This window comes from Emericellopsis atlantica (genome assembly GCF_019669845.1).
Source record: "Emericellopsis atlantica unplaced genomic scaffold F5Z01scaffold_16, whole genome shotgun sequence".
In the NCBI taxonomy this organism is placed as follows: domain Eukaryota; kingdom Fungi; phylum Ascomycota; class Sordariomycetes; order Hypocreales; family Bionectriaceae; genus Emericellopsis; species Emericellopsis atlantica.
In genome coordinates, this window is record NW_025764718.1 from 445,658 (window position 1) to 458,789 (window position 13,132).

At 58.8% G+C, this 13,132-nt stretch overlaps 3 protein-coding genes across 3 annotated transcripts; 2 read left to right on the forward strand and 1 right to left on the reverse strand.

Moving 5' to 3' along the window:
• Positions 1-61: 61 nt before the first annotated feature.
• On the reverse strand, positions 62-706 carry F5Z01DRAFT_637320 (uncharacterized protein; the record flags this gene model as incomplete). Its single annotated transcript, XM_046262269.1, has 1 exon — positions 62-706. One exon carries the CDS (start codon positions 704-706, stop codon positions 62-64), a length of 645 nt encoding a protein of 214 aa, XP_046117500.1.
• Positions 707-4,150: 3,444 nt separating this feature from the next.
• F5Z01DRAFT_147249 (uncharacterized protein) lies at positions 4,151-9,013 on the forward strand. Its single transcript, XM_046257698.1, has 7 exons — positions 4,151-4,553; positions 4,764-5,412; positions 5,465-5,617; positions 5,672-5,929; positions 5,978-6,289; positions 6,345-8,628; positions 8,859-9,013. The coding sequence occupies exons 1-7, from the start codon at positions 4,392-4,394 to the stop codon at positions 8,866-8,868; spliced, it is 3,828 nt and encodes a 1,275-aa protein (XP_046117501.1). The 5' UTR covers positions 4,151-4,391; the 3' UTR covers positions 8,869-9,013.
• A 1,106-nt stretch (positions 9,014-10,119) lies between these two features.
• Positions 10,120-13,072, forward strand: F5Z01DRAFT_147251 (uncharacterized protein). The gene is made up of 3 exons (XM_046257700.1): positions 10,120-10,364; positions 10,486-12,146; positions 12,189-13,072. The coding sequence occupies exons 2-3, from the start codon at positions 10,500-10,502 to the stop codon at positions 12,771-12,773; spliced, it is 2,232 nt and encodes a 743-aa protein (XP_046117502.1). The 5' UTR covers positions 10,120-10,364; positions 10,486-10,499; the 3' UTR covers positions 12,774-13,072.
• The last annotated feature ends 60 nt before the right edge of the window (positions 13,073-13,132 follow it).

Here is a 13,132-nt window from a genome sequence, read left to right on the forward strand (position 1 = left end):
GCTTTTGGCTTCGTGTTTCTAATTTCTGTTTACACAGGGCCTCGGATGGCCTCCCCGGGTGTTAGGAATTCCCCATGGTCTTTGTGTGTTCATCAAACCCCAACGACGCCGCATAGCTCACAGCGGCCTCCTGCAGAACCTTGTCGCAGAGCCCTCGATGCGCGTACGTCATGGTCTGCACGACAAAGGGCATCAGAAGCGAGTTGGCCTCGACCACGAGGCTCTCGTACAGCTCGTAGCCGCCCACGTCGCCCGACATGCCAGTGCTAGGCGTGCTACCAGACTGTGACCCGGAGCCTTCGGGCGAGCCGGCGTGGCTGCCTCGCGCGCGGACGGTGAACTCGCACCACCCTGTGATTCCGGCGGCTCCGTTCGCCCGGACCCGGAGACCTTCGGGGACGCGCTGGAAGTAGGCCGGATAGGTGACCTCCTTGGTCAGGCCGGGCGCCAGCGTGATGAGCTCGTAGATCTGGTAGCTTGAGACGGCTGGCGGTGTCCCGCCGGGCGAGTTGCCCACGTTGCCGACGCCGTAGAAGAATTGGTCTGTCGCGACCGGCTCGCCGCCTGCCTGTGTCTCCTCGAAGCGCGAGAGGGTCCCGAGGTTCCGGATGACGGGGGATACCGTCTGCAGAGTCGCAATGACAGCCTGGGGGGGTAGGGACGGTGGTATGGGCACCGCGATAGAGACCTGTCGCTGAACCCTCATGTTATGTGGCGTGGTGTAATGAAGTCAGGTGCGACCTTGACGACGGCTGGTGACTCTGGATGCTCAAGGCGCTGCACGAGGCTCGGTTCATGATTTGGCCGCGTCTGGAATGGACGATGGTGTTGATGAGGGGTGCGCAGTGGAGCACATGTGATAGTACCTCGTAGACGATGTCTGGTGGTTTGTTTGGCGGGCAGATCACAGGAGGGCGAGCGCGCCGAGAGGCCAGGCTGTCGCAGAGTAGGATAGGTACAGTATCGAGATTCCGTCAAGATTGGGGTGCAGTCGACCGGCCGACCGACCATCCAGAGGTGCGAGAGAGAGTTGAGGGTTGAAGATAAAGTCCGGGTCTGAGACTCTGAGTGCGCGTGGGAAGTGGATTCATGTACGTCGTGTCGTCCAACAGCCAGGCCACATGCATCGGCACCCACCGGCAGGTCGACTGGGGCGCCCAGCCTGGGCGATGTCCAACAATGAATGGGTGGATCGAGTTGGCCTATCTTGATTCTTGATTCTTGCTTGTACATGTACTGTACTGGATGGACTGGACGGCCTGGAGTTCTGGAGTCTGGACTGGACTTCCCCCTCCAACCCCCCATGGACCCCCCGCTGGTTGCAGGCTCACAGCGGTGGTCCATTGGCTGCCGTGCTGGTGTCCCATTGGCCAGTAGGGGAAACTACATATAAAACGGGGTCCAGTCCAACTGTCCAAGTCCAGTCTAGTCTAGTCTAGTCCCTCCGAGTCTCCGAGTACATGTAACCCTGTTGGAGAAATGCGGGCAGTAATTACAAGTAATTCATGATTCACGGCCATTCCCCTTCCAAAATCCAACATCAAACATGCACAGTAGTCAAGTGTGCCATGCATTAGCTACTTGTGGATCTTGAAATTGGGTTGGTTAGCGGATGTCTAGGTGCACGATTACAAGTTCCCTTGGCCAATGGGGTTGTAATGGAGGATTGATCACTGGTTGTCGATTCTGCCTCGATATCCGCTATCCGCTACAGATAACAATAAGTGGCACGAACCGGAGAGCCATGTCATGCCAGCGGCATCGCGCGACATATCTGTCCATGTCGCCCGGCATAGGCTAGCCATACGTTTCTTTCCGCATCGTCTCACATGTCACGCTTGATACCTATTCGTCGTCGTTCTGTTGCAACCGGATACGTGCATGTACAGGTCGCACACGCTAACATTGGACGGCTGGTCGATAATGGTCACCCTGTACCGCAAGCAAACGCCTCAGCTTTGAAGCCAGTCCACCGTCCTTCGCAATGACGCATGCCCGCCGATGCTCGGATCAAGGCAAACCTAATTACACGGCGGTCAATGGATAGTTGTGGCAAATTTGAGACTGGTCTGCCGTTGGGTCTGACCGCCACAGATCCGCTACCCTTACGAAGTAGATCTGAGCAACCGTGGACCAGATCTACCTTACACTAGCATCGCGGGCAGATTCGCCCGGCCTCCCTCGGCAGCAAAACAGGAACATGCTTCCATTCTTTTCTATGCATGGAGCTGCTGGCAGCACGCACGTCTTTCGGGTATGTACGTACGTTGCTCGAAGCGTTGTTTTTCTGCCACTTGCCGCCGAGGTGTTCCGTCCAAGAAGAGCGGTGAAGGGCGGGATGGGCCGTTCCCACGTCGACCATGCTCGTGCGGCGAATCAGGTCATCACGACCACGGCGCGACAGCAACGCAGGGCCCTCTCGAGCTGCCGAAGAGACCGCACGCACGCAGGCTGGCGAGGCGCTTGTGGCGTTTCGGCGGCTCGAGGCCGAGTTTGGGTTCGTCAACTTCGTCTTGGTGAAAGAAGAGACAGGAAGAAGATACCTGCGTGAGTGGCGCGTCGCTGCCCAGGCCCACATGTACCACTCTGCACCTTGCCTCGAGGCAGGCAGCTCACGCCACGTCTGTGCTGCAGTTGCTCCAGTTGGGCCTCGCCGCATGAGCAAGCGTCGTCAATGTTCGCGTGGTCACCGCCGCAGATTTTCACGATTGATCGACCCGGTTGTCCAGCTAATGACCAGGGGAAAGGGACAGTCGTAGACAGCGCCAGTCCTGGTCAATGATCGTGTCCGGTCGGTTATCTGGCAGCAGCCGCTGAGCGATTGGACCCCGCATTGCCGGACACTGGCATTGACACATTGTAGTCTAGGACCTTGAGCAGCATATAGGGTATACATGCTTTCCTCACCAGCGACTGGATCGGAAGTCAGTCAGTGGATAGATGCGAACCGCGTGGGAAGAAAAGACGACGCGCAGCTGCAATGTCAACCTGCATGCATGCAGCACGGAGACATCCATTCTGCATGTATGTACGTAGGTAGTCGAGGACTCCTTGAAAGGGATGGAATAGGGTAAGGTTCGTTCATGGCGGGGTGCTTCTTGAGCTGGGGAGGTTCTCGAAGTCGAAAGGCACCCGAGGGGTTACTGATGAATCTTGTCTCGGAACTGCGTTGAAGTAGATGATCGAGGTTGCTCAATCAAGTATCCATTTGACGCCTTGCCTAATGCCGTCCATGGTGGTGTGGGGGACGCTGGACAGTCGTTCAAAATCTGTGTCTGGTGATGGGATTTCGCTGTGTATGCCCCGCCCCCAGCCTCCTTTCCGGCAAGCAACCAGGCGATTCAGAGGCAACAGGTTGAACAGAGTAGCAGCTCATCATGTCGGATGGGAAGATAAAGTGGCCCCTCATGGCCTATGGGCACATTAGGTACCAATGAACCGACAAGATTCATGCAAGGCCATTGTGAGTCTGTGACCGTGACCGACCAACGGGCGAAGTGAGGAATAAAGAGGTCCATGCACCCGCTCGCATGCGCCAACAACAACACGATGCTGCAGGACTTTATGCTCCTCCCTCGCCAGCTTTGCCTACTTACTTACTTTACCTTGAACTCATTCGTTCCTGAGGAGAGGCACTTTGGCCAAGTATTGGGAAAGGGAAGACTGGCGCATTCGTGAAGAGAGTGTCGTGCGACGCTCCGATTCGCCTGCGCAAGACGATCAGAGTGTCCATCCAAGCAAGGGCAGCCGGCGTCATTGGCTCCTTCCTCCCCATTGGCATCACCGCCTGTTTTGCAGCCCCGGGAAGGTGACAGCCAGTCAGTCACGCGCTCGCCTGGATTTATCTCCTCTTCTGTTGGATTTTTGTAACCTCTCTTTTTCGTCGTTACCCGAGTTTCCTCCTCCATCTCGACCACAGCCCCATCTGGCTACTTACAGAAGCAACAACAATCCGGGGGAGAAGGGTCCTAGTGACGACAGACTCGACAGGGACCAGGGATCGCTGGACAGCCGCGCGCGGGCAAACCAGCCCAGCGATTGCCGCCAGCTTCACGCAGGCTTTTTTTGAGGTGGCGGGGAGATACTGTCTCGGATCCAACATTTCCGATTCCAGGGTTCAAGCCTTTTGCGCATCTCCATTTCCAAAGGAGCATTCTTTTTTCAACGCTGCTCCATGTTGTAACATTACGGCGACATCAATTTTCGCGCGCGCGACCACAGAAACATCCCCACGCCACATCCCGGCGCATTAGACGAGCAAACAAGCCGTCTGCCCATCCTCGACTCCGTCCTCGACGAATTGCCCTCGAAACGCGCACCGACAGCTTCTGTCCAAGCAGCTTCCATGATTGCAACGCCCCAAACCCAGAACACGACCTCACGTTTCCACAATGGCCGCGGCCGAGGTGCTGGCGCTCACAGAAAGCTGCTTCGCAAACGGTCATGGCTGCCCGGCAACGAAGCCCTCGCAGACTGGGTGGGATGAGCGCTCGTTACGCGCCCAGCTGAGTTTGATATCTCAGGCTTGGTCGCTGCAGAGGAGACCAATTCAGGTACGTACGTTGTCGCAAGGCAATTCTGAAGCATCTTGACTTCCAACTTCCCCAGTCTTAGCCGCTGGAAACCGTTGGGGCCGCGTGCTCGGGTGCTCCCTCACGAGCGGCCCGCTCCAGGAACCTGCTCGCACGCGGGCCCGACGACTCAGACACTTGTGCCACGGCCTGGCATTCGTATCATTGCTGACAATCCATTCGTTGCCGCAGAAACTCTACACGTCACACAAAACGCAGTCCGTCGAGAGGACTCTCATAGTCCCCGCCACATCGTTACCATGGTCTAGAAGAATACCACAAGGCGCTGCTGAATCGCCAGCATCCTCCACACCGACCTTGTCCGACAAAGTCATGGACCCGAGCGGAACCGACAACTTTGCGCGCCGACAGAATAACGCTTTCGATGCTTCAAGCCCCGCGCTTGGATCGACCTCATCTTCATCCCGAGATTGCCAGTCCTCGAAAGACGTCTTGAGTGACCCCGCGTTCGATATCCTGCTAGACCTCAACTCGGAGAACGGCCGGCGCGAGCATGCGAAGAAGAAGAAGAAGGCTGCGTCGACACCGTTAAACCTCAACGACAACAACAGCAATGAGAAGAAGGACGATGCCCCCGGCGACGGCAACGGAGGCAACGGCGACCTAGGCGGAGGTTCAGCTGGGGACGCCGGAGGTGGTGCTGGAGACGGTGGCAATGGCGGTAATGGTGGTGACAAGCCCGACGACGATTGGGCTACGTTCAGCGGTTCCAAGGCCAAGGCCAAAGGCGCGCCCCAGTTGGGAGGACTGCCCGACATTCCAACGTCCGACTTTGGCACCGAAGCCTTCCAAGAGATCAAACTTGGCGATGATTCCGGAGGCAAGCCCACACCTTGATTTTGGATCTACGAGTAATAACAATGGTGTTGCAGGAACCTGGGGCAACAAATGGAACGGCGGCGGGTCGACCTGGGACTGGGCTGGAGGCGGAGGCGGAGGCGACTCAGGGGGAGGAGGCGCCAGCGGCGGCGGTGCGAACCCCTGGGGATCCAAGCCTGCGTTTGGCTCGAAGAAGGAGAACGAGGGCAAGTCGGAGCCCCTTAGTTTGGACCAGTACGAAGCTAACGGCAATCCCGCAGATGAAGATTGGTTTACACCAGGTGGGAAGAAGGACAAGAAGAAGATCAGCCTTTTGGATGATTTCGGCACCTCGGACCCTCCGCCGGCTGCTCCAGACGCTCCGCCGGCGGACGATTTCTGGGGCGCCATCTCCAAGCCCAAGAAGGCGACCAAGAACAATGGGCTTTTCGATGATACTGCTGACGCTCCCCCTCCTGTTACTGACGCACCAGGCGCTACGAGTATGGACAACGACTTTGGATGGGGACTTGGCACGGGTAAGAAGAAGAAAAACTCTATTTTTGCAGATGACGAACCCAAGGAAGAACCCAAAAAGGACGAAGGAGGCTGGGGTATGTGGGGGGCCGGAAAGAAGAAGAAGAACTCCATTTTCGCCGATGCTGTCCCTGAAGAGCCCAAAAAACAGGACGACATTTGGGATACTTGGGGGGCCAACTCTAAGAAGGAAAAGAAACCGGCCGACGACCTCATACAACTCGACGATGCACCTGCGGCAGGAGGAGGCGACGACGACTTCTTCAACTCATGGGGCAAGAAAGAGAAGAAGAAGGACACGTTCTCCTGGGGCGAGGATAACAATGATGATTGGGATCTAGGCACCAAAAAGGATCCCGCAGGTAAGCCGCGAGACACTCGGAAACTTTGTGCACAGGCTGATAATCATGGTCACAGATGAAGCGCGCGAAGCCGAGGAAAAGGCAAAGGCAGACGCTGAGGCCGCGGAGGCCGCCTCAGAGGAAGCGGAATTGGCAGTCCTCGAGGGCAAGAAAGCCAAGAAGGGCAAGCTTCTCAAGAAGGAAAAGGAACGGTATGACCTTCTCAAGGAGAAGGCAAAGAAGCGGGCTGAGGAGCAAGCCGCTCGCGAAGCCGATCAAGCCGCCGAAGCGGAAGCAGCAGCCAAAGCCGCTGAGGAGCAAGCGGCAAAGGAGGCCGAAGAGCAGGCCAAAATCGACGCTGAAGCCCAAGCCAAGGCAGATGCCGAGGCTCTCCAGGCTTCTGCTGAGGAAGAAGAATTGGCAAAGCTTGAAGAGAAGAAAGCCAAAAGGATGGGAAAGCTACTAAAGAAGGATCAGGCTCGCTACGATATTCTGAAAGCCAACTCTGAACGGCGGGCTGAGGAAAAAGCTGCGCAAGAGGCCGAGGAGGCCCCAGCTCCTGAAGTCGAGGAACCTCCCCCGCCACCGCCTGAGCCGGAAGAACCTGTTGTCGATGAGGCTGAGAGAGCCAGGCTAGAAGCGGAAGCAGCTCAAATCGCCGCAGACACGGAGGAAATGAAAGAACTCGAGGCAAAGAAGGTGAAGAGAGGAGGCAAGCTGCTCAAGAAAGACCAAGCGCGTTACGACATCTTGAAGGATGCTGCCGACCAGCGAGCGGAAGCTGCTGCCGCTAGAGAGATTGAGGAGGCCGCTGCCGACGCAGCTCCCGCGCCTGATGCTGAAGGCGAAGCTGCGCCTGTGCCGCCCGAAGCCCCAGAGCCTCCTGCCCCTGACGCCGCCGCGGCTAGTGCCGAAGATGAAGCAGAAGCAGCCATCGCTGCAAAAGAAGAAGCCGAGCTTGCTGAGCTTGAGGCGAAAAAGGCGAAAAAGAATCGACTGATCAAAGCGGACGACAGAGATCGCTACAACGAACTCAAGGAGCGCATAGATAAACGAGCAGCTGATAAGGCGCAAAAGGAGGCAGATGCTGAGGCAGAGGCAGCCGCTGCTGCGGCAGCGGCTGTTGAAGAACCTCCGGCCCCGGAGCCTGTCGATACAGAGGCTGAAAATGCCGCCAAGGCCGCTGAACAGGCCCAAATCGCAGCCGAGGAGGAGGAAATCAAAGCTCTGGAAGAAAAGAAAGCGAAGAGAGGGAAATTCGGCAAGACGGTAGACAAGATGCGCTACGAGGAGCTCAAAGAGCGTGCCGACAAGAGAGCTGAGGAGAAGGCACAGAAGGAGGCAGAGGACGCCGCCGCCGCCGCCGCCGCCGCCGAAGAGGAGACTCCTGCCCCTGAGCCCGAAGAGCCTCCTGCACCAGAGGTTGACGAAGCGAAAGCTTCTGAAGATGCCGCCATTGCTGCTGACGAGGAAGAATTGCAATCGTTGGAAGACCTGAAGGCGAAAAAAGGGAGACTGCCCAAAGCTGCTGATCGTGAGCGATACACTGAGCTTAAACAGCGGTCCATCAAGAGATCTGTCGAAAAAGCTCAGAGGGAGGCCGCAGAAGCAGAAGCGGCGGCTGCGGCAGAAGCAGCAGCAGCAGCTGAGCCTGCACCAGAGCCGGAGCCCCCCGCCGAGCCTGAGGCATCCCCTGAAGAACCAGGGGAAGACCCAGCTGTCGTTGCCGAAGAGGCAGAGCTGCAGGAGCTGGAGAAGGTCAAGGCCAAGAAGGGCAGGCTTTCTAAGAGTGCAGACCGTGTCCGTTACGAAGAACTCAAGACTCGTGCGGCAGAGAGGGCTGAGAAGAAGGCGGCGGCTGAGGCAGCGGCAGAGGCGCCGCACGAGCCCGAGCCTGAGCCCGAGCCCGAGCCGCCGGCTGAAGAGGCCCCACCTGAAGAGGCTCCTGCTGAGGAGGGAACAGGTGATGGAGAAGATCCCGCAGTGGTCGAAGCCGAAGAGCAGGAACTGGCTGACCTGGAGGCCAAGAAGGCCAAACGAGGCAAGTTGAAGTCCACCACGGACAAGGAACGGTATGCCGTGTTGAAGGAAAAGTCCGACAAGAGGAGCGAGGCCCGAGCTGCCCAGGAGGCTGAGGAAGCTGCGGCCGCTGCGCCTGAGCCTGAGCCTGAGGCAGCACCTGAACCCGAACCAGAGCCCGAACCTGCTCTAGAACCGCCAGCCGAGGAGGCGCCGCCGGATGAACCCCCTGTACCCGAGGAAGATCCTGCGGTAGTCGAAGCCGAGGAGCAAGAGCTCGCAGATCTAGAAGCTAAAAAGGCCAAGAGAGGTAAATTAGGCAAGACTGCCGAGAAAGAAAGGTACGCGGTGCTCAAGGAGAAAGCCGACAAACGCGCCGAAGCCAAGGCAGCTGCAGCCGCAGCAGAGGCAGAGGCTCCACCAGAACCTGAGCCCGAGCCCGAGCCTGCAGCTGAAGAGGTGCCGGAGGCGGACCCTGAAGAACCGGCGGCCGTCCCGGTCGAAGATCCCTTCGATGTAGCTGCCGAGGAACAGGAGATGGCTGACCTTGAGGCCAAACTCGCCAAGAAAGGCAAGCTTAAATCCAGCGATAAAGGACGGCTTGCTATCCTCAAGGAGAAGGCTGAAAGCAGGGCGAATGCCGCGGCACCTGCTGCTGAGCCAGAACCTGCACCTGCTGAAGAGGAACCTGCACCGGAGGCTCCTCTAGAAGAGCCTCCCGTTCCTGCTGCTGAAGATCCTGCAGTGATTGAGGCCGAAGAGAAGGAGCTCGCCGAACTGGAAGTGAAGAAAGCCAAAAAGGGACGTCTCGCGAAATCTGTAGACCGAGACAGATACGAAGAGCTGGAAAAGCGTGCCGACGATAGGGCGAATGCTAACGCAGCAGTCGAAGCCGAGGCTGAGCCTGCCCCCGATGCTGCGGAGGGGGCCGGAGAGGCGGCAGATGAACCTCCTGCTGAGCCTGAGGCCACTCCAGAGGCCGATGAGGCTGACGTTGCCGCTGAAGAAGCTGAGCTCGCCCAACTTGAGGCCAAGAAAGAGAAGAAGGGAAAGTTATCTAAAGGTAGCGAAAAGGAAAGGTACGCTACCCTCAAAGAACGGTCAGACAAGCGAGCGGAGGAGAAAGCAGCAAAGGAAGCGGAAGAGCAAGCTGCTCGTGAGGCCGCTGAAGCTGAAGAGGCGGCGGCGGCGGCGGCAGCTGAGGCGGCTGCCAAAGAAGCAGAGCTTGCGGAGATTGCGGCCGAAGAGGCAGAGCTCGCTGATCTCGAGGCTCGCAAGGCCAAGAAGGGCAAGCTGTCCAAGAAGTCGGAGCGTGAGAGGTACGAGTTCCTCAGAGAGCGAGCTGATGCGCGTGCTGCCGAGCAAGCTGCAGCCGAGGCACCCGCGGACGCACCCCCTGAAGAGGATCTCGCGGCCAAAGAAGCCGAGGAAGCTGCTGCGGCCCAGGAAGTCGAAGAAGGTGAAGCAGCTGAAGCAGCTGAAGCGGCGGCCGCAGCGGACGAGGCAGCAGCAGAAGATCACGAGCTCCAGGCTCTGGAAGACAAGAAGGTCAAACGTGGAGGCAAGCTGTTGAAGAAGGATCGCGAACGCCACGAAATCCTTCTCCAAAAGGTTGCTGAGAGAAATGCAGCTACGGGTGGCGATGAAGAAGCTGCCTCGAAAGAAGCTGAAGAGGCTGCTGCTGCCGCTGCCGCCGCGCAAGAGGCAGAGGAAGCCGCTGCTCGCGAGGCGGAGGAACTGGCAGCTAAAGAGGCAGCCGAAGCCGAAGCCGAAGCAGCTGCTGCCGCGAAGAAAGAGAAAGAGAAGGAAAAGGAGAAGAAGAAGGACAAGAAGTCTTCAAAGGAGAAGGAGAAGGAAGAGAAGAAGGAAAAGAAGAAGAAGTCCAAGGATAAAAATCCAGAGCCCGAACCGGAGGCGGAGCCGGCCCCAGAACCGGAGGCCGAAGTGGAGCCAGAGCCGGAGCTCGATCCGGCCGAAGTGGACGCATTGCTGGAAGAGGTGGATCGTGACCGCAAGCCGCGCGCAACGTCCGAAGCATTCAGTTTCTGGGGTCTCGGGGGCTCCAAGAAGAAGAAGGGTACGTACACATGCCGCCCCCTGCCTCGAGCACAGCGTCTCGTGCGACCCCAACCCCCCCCTTCCGTTGTTTCGGTGGAAGCCGAGACGGGCATGAAATAGATTGCTGACACTCTCGACAGATCTGGAAGATGCCATGGACGGCGAGGATGCGATCCCACCCCCGCCCCCTGCTGTTCCCGATGCCCCCCACTCTGCGTCTCGTCGCTCATACGGCAGTCGGTTGACTGATCGATTGAGAGCTTTCGAGGCCTCGCGTGAAGAAGACCTCCCAGCGGAACCTGAGCCAGAGCCTGAGCCCGAGGTAGCTGCGCCCCCTTCGCCTCCCCCAGAGCCTGTCGAGGAGAAGAAGAAGTCGAAATCGAAAAAGAAGTCATCAAAGTCTGCGGCAGCGCCCCCTCCGCCGCCACCACCACCGCCAGAGCCCGAAGCAGACCCCGAACCGACACCTGCCGAGGAAGGCAGTTCATCGGGGCTTCCAGGCGCTTTCCCCGAGGAAGAGCCAGAACCCGAGCCAGCCGCCGAACCTGCGCTAGCCGACGATGAGATTGTCGTCGAGGTAGCTCCCAAGCGAGAGAAGAAGAGTAAGAAGAGCAAGTCTAGGGCGATGGCTGATGCGCCGATTCCTCCGCCACCACCTCCAGTGCCAGACCCTCCGTCGGCAATTGCCTCCCCACTGGACGGCGAGGAAGAGCCCCAGCCCGAGAAGAGGCGATCCAAGAAAGAGAGAACGAGGATTAGCCGTGAGGGTGGTTCATCGTGGGGCAACTGGACCGCGGCCCCCGAGCCGCCCGAGGACCCTCCAGCGAAGGAGGAAAGGAAGCGATCTTCGCGTACCAAGACCGAGAGAAGCTCGAAGCGATCCGCCGAGAAGGAGGACAGGGAGAAGGACAAGGAGCGCGAGAAGGGAAAGACATCCTCCTCAAAGGGTTCCAACTCGGACAAGGCAGACCGCGCCCCTCGCTCCGACCGCCCTGACGGTCCTCCTGCTCGTCCACGGCTGGCGAGTATGTTTACTAGCTCGACACCTCCCATTTCACGCTCCATGTCCACGCGAGAGAAGCGCCCGAGCATGGGTCGCTCCTCGCGTCGTAATTCGGCAGATCACGGTCTTGCATCTCCACCCCCCGAAGAGGTACCGGAGATGAGTTCCAAGGCAGCCAAGATCCTGGGATTTGGAGGCGGCAAGCCCAGCAGCAGTGAGCGCAGAAAGTCGCGGAAATCGCGCTTGCCTGAAGACGAGCCTCTCACGGAAGCCGAGGGCAGTCTCGGCCGGTCTGAACCCAAGTCTGAGCGTCGCCGTTCAAGAAAGCCTACCATGGAAGGCGACGAGCTGATGCCCGATGTGCCGCCAACTCCGCCCGTGGAAACGACTCTGAAGCGCAAGGGAGGTATCTCTGGACTGTTCAGCGGGCTGATGACGCCAAAGGCTGACCGCCCGGAGCGTGGTGGACTGCAACGTCGTAGCACCTACGCAACAACTGACGACGAAGCTCGTGGACCACCGCCACCACCTCCTCCAGCAGAAGCTGTGCCACCACCAGTCGACGGTCCTGAACGTGAGGCACGCCGAGTCGCGCGCCGAGCTAAGAGGGCGGAGCGTGATGCAGCAGCAGCAGCTGCTGCTGCTCCAGCAGAGGAGAGCACCCGCAAAGCCAAGGACGAGTCTCGACGAGAGCGCCGCAGACGCGATGAGGATGCCGAAAAGGAGGCGCGTCGGGCGGAGCGCCGAGCTGCTCGAGAACGAGAGGAGGAGCAACGTCGCGAAGAGGAGGCGAAGGAGGCGCGCAGGGCGGAGAGGCGTCGCATTCGCAGGGAGCGGGAGGCTGCCGCCATGGCAGCCGAACAAGCCGACGAGGGTGCCCCCCGGTCCTCGAAACACGAGCGTCATCGATCGCGCCAAGTCGATCCGTCAGAAGACGAGGCCGAGCGGCGTCGTAGGCGCGAAGAACGACGTGCGGCCAAGGAAGCCGCAGCAGCAGGTCCGGAACGCAGGAAGAGCAGCCGCCGCCATGCCGAGGAGACTGGGGATGAATCAGCATTTCCCCGAAAGCAGCGGCGGCGCGAGCGGGAGAGCACCGCCTGGCCTCACTCGGGAACATCATCCTGGGTCAAGGACCACTCGGACGCACCGCCGCCTCCTCCACCTGAGAAGGCAGAGGACGAGGAGGCGCGGCGCGAGGCTCGACGGGCACGGCGGCGCGCACGTGCAGCGGAAATGACGGCAGACGAGACGGACGACCCGCGCCGTCGCCGTCGCCGAGAAGACAGGGAGCGTGAGAAGCGCATGGCCGCTTCGGAAGGGAGTGATGAGCGCCACCAGAGCCGCCGTAACTCCTTGTTCATGGACACTGGCGCGAGCATGAGCGCTACGCCCCGGACCAGCTGGTGGAAGAAGCTGGCGGGATGATGAGACGAGACGCCACGAGACCACGGTGCCTTTGTTTGATTTTGGAGCACAATCTGTCGGCAATCTTCTCTTTTCAAGCGTATACCTTCATCCATTGCATTGTCCAGCATGGCAACGGTGTCTTGGGTTCAAGTTTTTGTCTGTTCTTGTTGCCTGTTTGGATTGGCTCGTGATGCCACACGGTACGGTGTATGTGTTTGTAGGTTTTCGATACCCATTGTTGGCTTAGCGAAGTAGCTGGCCTACATGATCAGTAGATGAAAGTGGAATAGCGACTGTTAAATGTATTGAGTTTGCGCATGCTTGTTCTCTACGATTGCGCCCAAGTATTATCGGGCCATTCAGCTTAACCTAGAGTG

Excerpts from the sequence above, each read along its gene's own strand:
- F5Z01DRAFT_147249 (XM_046257698.1), top strand. The coding sequence starts at position 4,392 with ATGGCCGCGGCCGAGGTGCTGGCGCTCACAGAAAGCTGCTTCGCAAAC. Across the intron at positions 5,618-5,671 it reads CTCGAAGAAGGAGAACGAGG|ATGAAGATTGGTTTACACCA; the intron begins GCAAGTCGGAGC and ends GCAATCCCGCAG. Across the intron at positions 5,930-5,977 it reads TGGATGGGGACTTGGCACGG|AACCCAAAAAGGACGAAGGA; the intron begins GTAAGAAGAAGA and ends AACCCAAGGAAG.
- F5Z01DRAFT_147251 (XM_046257700.1), top strand. The coding sequence starts at position 10,500 with ATGGACGGCGAGGATGCGATCCCACCCCCGCCCCCTGCTGTTCCCGAT. Across the intron at positions 12,147-12,188 it reads GCGAAGAGGAGGCGAAGGAG|GCTGCCGCCATGGCAGCCGA; the intron begins GCGCGCAGGGCG and ends AGGGAGCGGGAG.